The 13,530-nt window shown below is 36.6% G+C and overlaps 2 protein-coding genes across 2 annotated transcripts in view; both read left to right on the top strand.

The window, feature by feature from the left end:
• nup98 (nucleoporin 98 and 96 precursor) overlaps positions 1–13,530 on the top strand; it is a 160,998-nt gene that overhangs the window by 74,612 nt on the left and 72,856 nt on the right. Inside the window, 3 exon segments of the mRNA XM_051926475.1 lie at positions 5,464–5,580; positions 7,632–7,909; positions 9,671–9,784. Of these exon segments, the coding sequence (XP_051782435.1) occupies positions 5,464–5,580; positions 7,632–7,909; positions 9,671–9,784 (509 nt within the window).
• The window catches only part of slc6a7 (solute carrier family 6 member 7), a 666,512-nt gene that overhangs the window by 629,458 nt on the left and 23,524 nt on the right, over positions 1–13,530 (top strand). The window lies entirely within an intron of this gene.

Raw genomic sequence — 13,530 nt, 5'->3', positions numbered from 1 at the left:
TCTCTGACTTTGTCTCCCAACCGGAGCTGACCCTCTAATGTACTCCTTTCTAATCCTCTGTCCTCGTCACACCCAATGCATATTTTGGCATCTTTAACTCTGCCACCTCCAGCTCTGTCTCCTGCTTTCTGGTCAGTGCTACGGTCTCCAACCCATATGACATAGCTGGTCTCACTAACGTCCTGTAGACCTTCCCTTTCATTCTTGCTGATATCAGTCTATCACAAATCACTCTCCACCCATTCCACCCTGCCTGCACTCTTTCACCTCTCTTCCACAATCCCCATTACTCTGTACTGTTGGTCCCAAGTAGTGCTGGGTGGTATACCGGTTCATACCGAAAACCGTTTATTTTTTTTATGATATGGATTTTTCTTATACCGAAACACCGGTTTAAATTGCCTAAACGACGTTCGGAACGTGGCGCAGCGGGAAACTGTTCAAGTGGGGACCTTTTTCACTGCTACACCACCATATAGTGGGCGGTAGCATAGGTATGCCGCGCGGTGAAAATGGACAGAGAGCATTCCGAAAATAAGCTGACGATAAAGTTGAACATAATGACACAGAAGAACTTTTGCCGAAAAAAAAAGGAATCACGTCCGTTTCCTGGAGATACTTTGGTTTTAAAAGGTCAGATGTGTAAATACTGTTTCTATACTACTGGATAACACTGCAAGCCAAGTTGTACTTGTTTTTGTTTCTTGCTAGTGTATGTTTTGCTTGTATTGATTCTGTGATGTGCTGGCGACTTGTTCAGAGATGGGCGCAACTCTGAATGGATGGCATAATTAAACATGTATAATGAAGATATTTTTAAAGTTCTGAACACTCCGTCGGCTAAGTTAATAACTAGTTTTAATTTCACAAAGACGTTTATCTGTGCGGTGATTGCTGCAGGCGCCTGCTCTTCGTGTGGAGGAAGTCAGTTTAAGAAGCATAGTGATTAACGACTGGGTCGGGGAACACTTAACACAAAGTATTTGATGTGCTGCATTAACTTGTGACGGGGTTTGAGAAAATCTAGTAAATTAAACATTGATTTTAGGATGAAGTTTAGTTTACAACATTCTATTTTAATTATAAAATAAACTATGAGAATAAATTGGAAATGTCGACTTTAATCTTGACATAGTCAACATGTCGAATTTATTCACGACATATAGTTTGTTTTTTTTCTTCCGTGTCCATATTTTTTTTTCTTCACAGTGGCCCTAATGCGCTTCCATAGGGCTATACCACAAACAGCATTATAAATGCAAGTTGCAGTTTTTATTATTTATGTATATAGCTTAGCTTGAAGCAAGGTCCATATTAATGCAGTTTGCCTAAATGATGGTACAGTTGGTAAGATGTCATCACCAAGTTGCACTTGTTTTATTTTATTTTAATTTGGTGAATACTGTGTAATGCACCTGGGCTTGAAGCCTTGAAGTAATGGTGCAGCTATCAGTAATACTATTATGTATTTTATTGTTATTATTTATTAGTTTAAATATTATGCAGTTTAATAATGGTAAAATTGTTTAAAAAGTCAGTTAAACGTGTCAGTGGACAGAGATTGTTAACATTAACAGAAAGTGTAGTTGGTTTACAAAAAATATTTACAATTTATTCCTTTTCTAAGACGTGTTCAGTGCAATCCAACTTTTGAGAAACACCTCTGGATATTTTACTAAGTCTAAATGCCTCTTTAGATGGTTGAAAATATGTTGTCAAAATCATAGTTTAAGCTTTTGCAAAATTTGTTCAGTTAAAGGTTCTATATTTTGACTGCATCTGTCATGCAATGTGATTCCTTCTCTTTAGTGCCACCCCCTTGAAAACTATCACTTTATGGGGCCATGCAAACCTGGATTAATACTTGTGTGCACATTAAAATGTCTTTTTGTACGATGTACAATTCTCATAACAGTCTAATATGTTATTCTTAGCCAGTCTACTGCAGTAATTGCAGTGGAAAATGTGGTTAACATCCACTGATGCATGGGGAAAAAAAATACCGTCTAATACAGTGAAACCAGCAGAATTTAGAAAAATACCGTGATATAGAATTTTGGTCATACCGCCCACCTCTAGTCCCAAGTAAACTCCTCCAACTTTGCCAACTCTACTCCTTGCATCCTCACCATTCCACTGACCTCCCTCTCATTTACACACATGTATTCTGTGTTGTTTCTACTGACCTTCATTCCTCTCCTCTCTAGAGCATATCTCCACCTCTCCAGGGTCTCCTCAACCTGCTCCCTACTATTGCTACAGATCAGTGTCATCAGCAAACATCATTGTCCACAGGGACTCCTTTCTAATCTTGTCTGTCAACCTGTCCACCATTGCATATAAGAAAGGGCCCAGAGCCAATCCCTGATGTAATCCCACCTCCACCTTGAATGCATCCATCACTCCTACCGCAGACCTCACCACTGTCACACTTCCCTCGTACATATCCTGTACAACTCTTACATACTTCTCTGCCACTCCTGACTTCTTCATATAATACCACAACTCCTCTCGAGGCACCATGTCATATGCTTTCTCCAGGTCCACAAAGACACAGTGCAACTCCTTCTGGCCTTCTCTATACTTCTCCATCAACACCCACAGAGCAAACATCGCATCTGTGGTGCTCTGTCTTGGCATGAAACCGTACTGCTGCTCACTAATCATCACCTCACTTCTTAACCTAGCTTCCACTACTCTTTCCCATAACTTCATGCTGTGGCTCATCAATTTTATGCCCCTGTAGTTATTATAGCTCTGCACATCAGCCTTATTCTTAAAAATCGGTACCAGTAAACTTCTTCTCCACTCCTCAGGCATCCTCTCACTTTCCAAGATTCTATTAAACAATCTGGTTAAAAACTCCACTGCCATCTCTCCTAAACCTCCATGCTTCCATAGGTATGTCATCTGGACCAATGGCCTTTCCATTTTTCATCCTCTTCATAGCTGTCCTTACTTCCTTCTTGCTAATCCGTTGCACTTCCTGATTCACTATCTCCACATCATCCAACCTCTTCTCTCTCATTCTCTTAAATCATAAGCCTCTTAAAGTACTCTTTCCATCTGCTCAACACTCTCCTCGCTTGGGAGTACGTTTCAATCTTTATCCTTTATCACCCTAACCTGCTGCACATCTTTCCCAGCTCGGTCCCTCTGTCTAGCCAATCGGTACAGGTCCTTTTCTTCAACTTTAGTGTCCAACCTCTCATACAACTCATCATACACTTTTTCTTTAGCCTTCACCATCTCTCTTCACATTGCGCCTTATCTCCATGTACTCTTGTCTACTTTCTGCATCTCTCTGACTATCCCATTATATGCAATAATAAATGGATGACTCATTGATTCAATTTTCAAATGTCACAGACTCCTAGTGCTTTAATTTTTTTGTTATAACATTTGTCCAAACATGAGTTTCCTATATGCAATCAAACTTACTAGTTTTACATTAATTTGTTGTTTCAGAGTTCCTATATAACACCCTTTTGTTGTGCTGCTTTCAAAGTATCATGTATGAATGATAAGACTGTTATTGCTTAACCATTGTACTAATCCAGAATTAGAATTTTAACTGGACATGAAGTGTATCTGGTGGACTGCATTGCATTTGCCAATGTTACCTTTAAAATATGCGACACATTTGCTTTCACTACTTTTGTCTCATGTTGAGAATTGTACTTATGAACATTAGATTGTCTTCAGATTCCAAAGGAATGGGACAAATTTAGTGCATATTCATATTTTGCAATGAAGTATGCCGTTTTACTCGTCCAGCTAACTGGCATAATCATAGTGCCTTGTGGTTTGAGGCACTAAGTAAATTTATTTTGGTATTAGGAAATATAGTAGTCTAATTTCATCACCAATGTAGAAAAGCCAAATAGCCACTTTGTAGGAATTGTGCCTTGATTTTTACTTGCTACATCTGTCAGTACTGTCAGTGTGTCGGGTCCTATGTAAATAACTGTAAATGCATACAGTGTTTCACCTACGCCCCTAAATTGTTTAAACTGGTTAGAATATGGATTGCTTTAACAGAAATGTGTAGGGGCACACAGTGCATTCACAAAATGAATGTCAAGCCTCCATTCCTCTATTAGGACTGTGTAGGAAACTGTATTAAAAATTGATTTCTCTAGCTATAGTGTAGTTTTGTCACCCCTGACTACTTCATCACACCACAAATTAAATGATAACTTGAATCTGGCGAGTCTGTCTGGCACTCTCAAAGCACACATGAATTCATTTCTGAACCAACTCCGTAATGGGTTAAAAGTGGCAATAACAAAAATGTGTATGCTTGTGTTTTTGCCCTCTCTCTTAACATAAGCACAATTGCATGATGTTTTGCTGAAAGAGAGAATTTCATTTCCAAAAATTACCTTTTCTTTTCAATATATGTTGATACAGTGCTTGTAGCATCAGCGCTTTTTTCTGAACTTTGGTATCAACTTGGCACAAAAGTATCAGGTTTTTGTGGCATTCCTAGTGCTATTTGCTACTTGACAGTATTTGTTAAAAGAATCGTGTGTATATTATATATATATATATATATATATATATATATATATATATATATATATATATATATATATATATATATATATAATATATATATATAATATATATATATAATATATATATATATAATATATATATATATAATATATATATATATAATATATATATATATAATATATATATATATATATAAAATATATATATATATATATAAAATATATATATATATATAAAATATATTATTATATATATATATATAAAATATATTATTATATATATAAAATATATATATATATATATAAAATATATATAAAATATATATATATATATATAAAATATATTATTATATATATATATATATATATAATATATATTATTATATATATATATATATATAATATATATTATTATATATATATATATATATAATATATATTATTATATATATATATATATATAATATATATTTTTATTTTATTTTATTTATTTTTTTTTTTTTAAATAATCACAGGCAGGCTGGAAGCTTATCTTTTTTTTTTTTTTTTTATATGTAATGCATAAATTGCTCCCAGAATTGTGAAAATTGGGTTGCTTTTTATGCCAGTGCTTTTTGGGTGCATAGATATAGAAATTGACATAATTACAAATACCCTTTAAAAATCAGAAGAGAGGTGATTCAAAAAGTGAGCTGGCAGGAATGGTGCACGAGTGTCCAAAGAAACTATCTTGTCTAATGTAATTTTAAAAAGATTTAATGCACTGTCTGAAAAATCATTGTTTTAGCATTAAGTTAAACTCTGTAACTTTTTAACTTTATTCTGCTTTTACATAGAACAATGTCAAGCTCTATAATCAGAATTGCAAATGACATATTTCTTATCACACTATGAAATATGAACTACTTAACTGTTGTTTTTGTGCCTCCTGACCCTTTAACAGGAAGAGTATCAAGAGATTGGTACTTAAGAACCTGAATCGTAGCAGCCTTTTCTCTCAAATGAACCGGGAGAATGATGATCTTGCTTCTCCATCAGAGTACCCTGAAAATGGGGACAGGTAATATATGCAAATTATTTTGTATAGTTTTGTGTTTGTACCTTTTTAAAAAGTAATAATGCATTTTTTTTTCTTTAGAATTTAGTAGAATGTAGTATTTCTGTCATTGAATATTGGTCTTTACCAATTTCACAACAAAGATTTACTCCAAAGTTCAATGTTATTTAACAAACTTCTTGTTAGATTTGTTTCTTGACTTAGCAAAACAGTTTTCCCCAGTCTACAACCCAAAAATTAACTCCTTTTGAGTTTTAATTACTGAAAAATATAAGCTGTTTTAAGCTCTGTAATAACTTTCCTGCAAAAGTTTAAAAAATATATATATATCTATTTAAACTGATACTTATTTTGCCCAGACTAAGGTAACTTTTTTTTAAAGCTATATTCCTCTGACATGTTCACATATTTGTAATCCTATTCTAGGTCATAATCTATTTTATAAACTGAATTGCAAATATTTTGTATCAATGAAAGTGTTCTTTCTTAAATTGTGCCCTTTTTTAATTGGCCTATAAAGGAAAAGAATGGTGGAATGAGACACTTAAATTGGCTTATATTAAAATATCATCACATGGTTTATTTTGTGCTAATATATTTTTTCAGTTCAGTTCTTTTGTCATGTGTACAGGTACCACGTACAATGAAATACTGACTTGCATGTGTCTCCACAGACATGGAACAGACACCAGAGACTAAATAAATATAGAATAAATGCCAAGAGTGGAAGAAAATGCATGTGCAAGGTGTAGCAGCAGTAGTAGTAGCAGCAGTGGAGGTGACCAGATAACTGATTATTCATGAATTTAATTGCAGTTTGTTAAAAACAGTTTGTGAATCTGCAGGTGTGTGTTCAAATGGACTTTATACGCTTTCCAGATGGTAGGAGGGTGAAAAGCGGCAGTGCAGGATGGTTGGAGTCCTGCCTGGTACTGTTTACTTTTCTGAGACACAGTGTGTTTTGGATGTCATGGATTGCTGGGAGCGGAGTGCCTGTGATTTGCTGTGCTGTTTTCACCACGCGCTTCAGAGCTCTGCAATCCAGAACTGAGCAGCTGCTGTACCAGGATGTAATGCATCCTGTGAGGATTGATTCCACAGCACACCTGTGCAGTCTGCACAGGGTTGTGGGTTGAGGCATTGTTGGGCATTCTTAACTACTGCTCCAGTGCAACTTGACCATTTTTAAGGTCATCGGTGAGGTTCACCCCAAGGAATCTGAAGCTGTTAACGTGCTCCCCTCCAATGTGAAAGGGATAATTTCTCCCTCACCTGCTTGCAGAAATCCATAATCTGCACCTTCGTTTTCCTAACGCACCATTCTGCCAGGAGTCTGTCCTCTCTGTAGCCTGTCTTGTCATCCTTGCTGATCAGACCGATTTACAGTGGGGTTGTCAGCAAACTTGAGGATGGTATTTAGAGCTGTACTTAGCCATGCAGTCATAGGTGAAGAGAAAGTAAAGCAGGGGGCTCTACAAACTACTCTGCAGTTTGCCAGTGTTGATGAAGGTGGATGAGGTTTTTCCACCAATACGCACATGTTGAGATCTGCCAGTGAGGAAGTCCAGTTCCCAGTTGTACAGTGAAGAGCTAAGCCCCAGATCCCGGAGATTAGCGATGAGCTGGGATGCGTTGATAATGTTAAATGCAGATTTGTATTCCACAAACAGCAAGCTGGCATAACAGTTCTTGTTTTCTATGTGACATGGAGAAGTGTGAAGTGCCATGGAGATGGCATCCTCAGTGGACCTGTTGCAACGGTAGGCAAATTGGAGGGGGTCCAAACTGTCAGGGATTATGTTGTTAATGTGTTCCATCACCAGCATCTCAAAGCACTTTATTGCTATGGGAGTAAGTGCTACTGTGCGGTAATTTATTCAAATATCTGTAGATTTACAACACTTTTTTTTTAGTATGACTTAGGTTGGAAAGCAACAATTTTATTTGTAATTTTTATGAATATTGCCCATTTTTGACTTTTTAATCAGGTCCTGTTCTATTAAAAAAATGTTCAAATTAAGTATTTCTTTGCACTTGTTCAACCTTATTAACAGAACTATTGAGGAAGAGTCTGGGACACAGGAGATTGAGAGAGATGATGAGGATTCAGGAGTTGGCAAATTTTATACAAATCCTATTGCAAAGCCTATTCCCCATACTCCACTTGGAAGTCAGTCCTTTTCACTGCAAGATACAATAAATGAACTTGGCGTACGCAATGTTGTTCGTAATGGATTAGAAGTGAGCAGTGAAGATGCATCTTTAGGAGATGACTCTTTGCAGGAGGAACGAGAAGAGGAGCTTGATTGTAATCGACCTCCACATCCAGCTGGTAAATGTTTAGAATTTTTATCTTTCACCCTTGTGAAATTGATCAAGCTGTTCAGTGCCAGAAACTTTTTTTTTTTTTTTTTTTTTTTAACTTGTTTGAATATGGGAGAACTAAACTGTCTGGGAAGACAATCATCTATGGTTTAGACTTAGTTGTGTGTGTGCATAGGTTTTATTTATGGGAGTGATTTATTGAATCCTCAAATAACAGGAAAGCTGGACATGAGAATTTTATTTATAGAGGTATGAGATATGGATATGGAGGTAAAAATGTAAGCAAACTTTGCATACTGTATAATTAGCAAAAATTGTGCCTGCAAACCTGAACAATTTTGGGATATTTGTATACATGTCTAGAGTTGTGTACCAGGTGGGAGTTTATTGTAGCTTTCACACATGAAGCATTATTTCATTTTATTTAATAAATTGTAATGTACCATAGAGAGTCAAATTTCATATGGTGGAAGACTACCTCTCAGTGTTAGTGTGTGTTGTGGTATTGTTCAGTTTATCATGAACAAAACATTAATATTAGATTGCCTGTCATTTTCCCACCTGTGTTCCTTCATGCATATTCTTCACTTAATCCGTATTGTAAAAAAGCCAAATATACAGTATTGTAGGATTAGCCTGAATTAATTTTTTAACATAATCATTCATCATCATCATCATATATATATCATAATCATCACATAACTTAGAGAAATCCTTTGGTTTTTTTTTTTTGGTTTTTTTTTAAAAAAGAGTGCAATCGCAAAACAAACAAGAATGTAACCAGTTTAATGGTGCATCTCTAATATTAATGGATAATTCTAGAATATTGGGACCTATAACTAGCTGGATCATTTTAACTAATTCAACAATGAGATTTTTTTTCCCCCTCCATATTCAAAAAAAGCACAGTAAAGTCAGATACAAATGTATAAATTGAGATTTTATATACTAGGGGGTTTGCCATAGCTTCAGATGCTTAATTATGTTGTCATATTCCTTTTAATTCACATTTTCATCTATCGGCTTTAATTTTGTATATTAAAGAAAATTTAATGTGGAGTAGATTATAGACATTTTTCTAACTGGAATATGGCTTAAATGCTAAAAACATGTGGAAAAGCAGAAAGATCATCTAAATTAACAAAAATAAACATAACTGCTGTTAAATGCTCACAACTTTCATATTGGGTATCTTATTCTCTGAATACACCTGAATGTTGTCTAATTTAATTTCTGAATTGACACTCTCCTAGGAAATAAGTTTGCTTAAAAACAATTAATGCAAAAATTAGTGGATCCAAAAAAAAGTAACTATAGTGCGTCCCAAGACAAAATTTGAGATGTATTGCTACAGAGCAGCAGCATTATTTTCTATAATTTATATAAAGTCATTGAACAATTTATTACTGGAAAATTATGCAAATTATGCAGATATTTAAGAACTCCAATGGCATTTGCCTCTGATACTTTTTTTTTTTTTTTTTTTTGCCTTTGGAATCCTTAGAATGACAGAATTACCAGTAGCCATTTCAGCTTGAAGAAACTAGTTGTTTTCTTAAGAAGGACACAAAAACACTAAAGATATTTTAAGATGAGGAAAGTGAGCCTTAGTATGGAAATTTAAGGACTAAAAATATATTTTGTGTGGCGTTCGCCAATCTAAAATGTAAACCTTTTGAATTCAGAATTGTCTGCATTATTATAATAGGTAGTAATCCTACCAATCTAATCTTCATTTTATGTATTTATTTTTTTATGTTCACTTTAGGGATTATTCTGAACAGAGTTGGTTACTACACCATACCCTCTATGGATGAACTTGCGAGGATGACCAATGAAAATGGAGAATGTGTTGTTGAAAATTTTACAATTGGCAGGAAGGGTAGGTGATTATTGCACTATGGTGCAGTGGTTAGAGCTGCTGGCTTATAGATGCAGTGTCATGTGTTTCAGATCTCTTACATGATTAGTGTCTGTGTGGAGTTTATGGCTTCGCCCATTGTGACTATGTGTGGTTCTGTGCATACTCCATTGTTTTCCCAAATTCTCAAAGTTCTGCCTGGATTTATCAATTTTACATCTTAATAAGTGCCTGGGTTCGATGCACAAGTGCTTGAGTATGGAGTCTGTAGTGGACTTGTACTCTGACACTGGTTCTTGTTTTGTACCTGATGCTGCCTGGATAGCTTATAGCCCCCTTTGGTTCTAAATTGGATAAAGTGTATTTAGGAATGTTATACATATTGCCTGTTTTTATTGTACTTAGTTTGGATTAATTTGTGATGATCTGGTGTTTTATTTTTAGATTTTTGTGTGATTTGCCTATTTTGGGTATATACATTAGTGAATAGCATGTTATCCAAGTTTTGTTAGCTTTCAAATTTGTATTCACTTTTTTTTTTTTATGTGAAACGTTAACAAAATATGTAAACAGAAGAGAGTCAGAGCTTTGTAATTGTCTGTATTCCCAGACACAAACCCTTAGTTGTAAGCAGTAGTGCAGGTGTTTTAGTGCATGGTGAATGGTTTTGTATACTCGGTTTCTGATTTGGGTAAGTCCTGATGATGACTTTTGGTGTGGTTTCATTTATGAAATAACAGCTTCTCTGAACATATTGTCATCATGAGAGCTGTGTCTGAACACTTCATAGTCAGTAATACTTGACGCATCCTCGATGATGGCCTGTAATTAGTCTGTCCAACAAGTGACCTCATGGTGTATCTGGAGATTCCTGCTTTTTGTTTGTATCTAGGCATAAAGATAGCAACATGGTCAGATCTGCCAGATGGTGGTAGTGTCTTTTGTCTTACAGTCACCTTTTATATGGCATATAGCATTGGTCAAGTGTCCTGTCCACAAAGTTTGTCATTACCTTTTTGAGACTAGCCTTGTTGAAATCACCAGCCTTAATGAGGACATCATCCAGGTTATGATTCTGGTGGCAATTGAGCATCTCCTATAGTTCTGTCTGGCAGTGTCTGCCTTCTTAAGGTGGAATATACACGGCTGGGATAGTGACTCCCGACAAAGATTACAACGGTCTTCATTTAATTGTCTGGAGCTCAAGGCTCACAATAGCATAAGACCGTTGTGTTCCTGCTGTTGCTCCACTTGCTATTGACCATGAGACACAACACGTTCACCATATCCATGTGAGACTAAGAATGTTTGTTTCAAATGTTTCTATGGAACCTTTATATTTTCTCTGCCATTCAGCTTGTTCTCCAGTGACTTGACATTGGCTAGTATGACACTGGGCATATTGGTAGACGGTGTGCTCATGATCTCGGCCTGGGTTTTTTTAAAAAATTTTTTAACACTCTGGTGTGTTTTGCTCTTCGTTTCTTTTTGGGTGCATCTTCTTTTGTCCCTCCTTTCTTCCCCAAAGGATCTTACTCAGTGGTGAGTGACCCATGATTCTATGTTTTTAGAAGTGTCTGGAGGTCATGATTAATGCAACCCAAAGTATCTTATTTATTTTATAAAATGAAATGAAATACTTGACACAAAATAAATGCGCACAGTCTGATTGGAGCCAACAGAATGTTGACCTTACTTAATGTCACCTTCCATATTTGAACTTTTAAAGTTACTTAACAGTTTGTTACAGGCCTAAGTGCTGCTTTAATGGATAGCACCAAACACCCTGACAAATGCCCCCTTTACAGCTTTTGTTATTTAATAATAACAAAATAATAAAATATGCTGCTCACCTTGCACAGGTGACTTCCTTTGCAACCGCTGCTTTCTCCAGACACTACTCCTGACTTGGTTCCTTCTACAGTGGTATTACCTTATTTATTTTTAACAATGTTTAAGTTTGAGCTTGCTTTTACCGGTTTTCCTTCATGAAATGTCAACATGCATGTTCTGTATTGTGATGAAGATTACCCAGACTGCCAACTTGCTTCTATTGTTCTGTGTGTTTTCTGTGTTAAACCTCCACCCCCATTTTGACTTGACTTTACTTTTATGGGATTCTGTCTTTCAGCGAATTACACTACACTAAAAGAAATAAGACGATACAGTGCATCCAGAAAGTATTCACAGCGCATCACTTTTTCCACCTTTTGTCATGTTACAGCCTTATTCCAAAATGGATTAAAATCATTTTTTTCCTCAGAATTCTGCACACAACACCCCATAATGACAACATGAAAAAAGTTTACTTGAGGTTTTTGCAAATTTATTATAAATAAAAAAAAAAAACTGAGAAATCACATGTACATAAGTATTCACAGCCTTTGCTCAATACTTTGTCGATGCACCTTTGGCAGCAATTACAGCCTCAAGTCTTTTTGAATATGATGCCACAAGCTTGCAGCACTTCTCAAGCTCCATCAGGTTGGATGGGAAGCGTCGGTGCACAGCCATTTTAAGATCTCTCCAGAGATGTTCAATCGGATTCAAGTCTGGGCTCTGGCTGGGCCACTCAAGGACATTGACAGAGTTGTCCTGAAGTCACTCCTTTGATATCTTGGCTGTGTGCTTAGGGTCGTTGTCCTGCTGAAAGATGAACCATTGCCCCAGTCTGAGGTCAAGAGCGCTCTGGAGTAGGTTTTCATCCAGGATGTCTCTGTACATTGCTGTAGTCATCTTTCCCTTTATCCTGACTAGTCTCCCAGTCCCTCCCTCTGAAAAACATCCCCACAGCATGATGCTGCCACCACCATGCTTCACTGTAGGGATGGTGCCAGGTTTCCTCCAAATGTGACGCCTGGCATTCACACCAAAGAGTTCAATCTTTGTCTCATCAGACCAGAGAATTTTCTTTCTCATGGTCTGAGAGTCCTTCAGGTGCCTTTAGGCAAACTCCAGGCGGGCTGCCATGTGCCTTTTACTAAGGAGTGGCTTCCGTCTGGCCACTCTACCATACAGGCCTGATTGGTGGATTGCTGCAGAGATGGTTGTCCTTCTGGAAGGTTCTCCTCTCTCCACAGAGGGCCTCTGGAGCTCTGACAGAGTGACCATCGGGTTCTTGGTCACCTCCCTTCTTCCCCCGATCGCTCAGTTTAGATGGCCGGCCAGCTCTAGGAAGAGTCCTGGTAGTTTTGAACTTCCACTTACAGATGATGGAGGCCACTGTGCTCATTTGGACCTTCAAAGCAGCAGAAATTTTTTTGTAACCTTCCCCAGATATGTGCCTCGAGACAATCCTGTATTAGAGGTCTACAGACAATTTCTTTGACTTCATGCTTGGTTTGTGCTCTAACATGAACTGTCAACTGTGGGACCTTATATAGACAGGTCTGTGCCTTTCCAAATCACGTCCAGTCAACTGAATTTACCACAGGTGGACTCCAATTAAGCTGCAGAAACATCTCAAGGATGATCAGGGGAAACAGGATGCTCCTGAGGTCAATTTCGAGCTTCACAGCAAAGGCTGTGAATACTTATGTACATGTGCTTTCTCAGTTTTTTTATTTTTAATAAATTTGCTAAAACCTCAAACTTTTTTCATGTTGTCATTATGGGGTGTTGTGTGTAGAATTCTGAGGAAAAAAATGAATTTAATCCATTTTGGAATAAGGCTGTAACATAACAAAATGTGGAAAAAGTGATGCGCTGTGAATACTTTCCGGATGCACTGTATGTTTTCATTTATCCCTATCTATCCCTGCCCTACA

The sequence above is a fragment of the Erpetoichthys calabaricus genome, chromosome 4 (genome assembly GCF_900747795.2).
Source record: "Erpetoichthys calabaricus chromosome 4, fErpCal1.3, whole genome shotgun sequence".
In the NCBI taxonomy this organism is placed as follows: Eukaryota; Metazoa; Chordata; class Cladistia; order Polypteriformes; family Polypteridae; genus Erpetoichthys; species Erpetoichthys calabaricus.
This window is presented reverse-complemented; position numbering and strand designations above follow the sequence as displayed.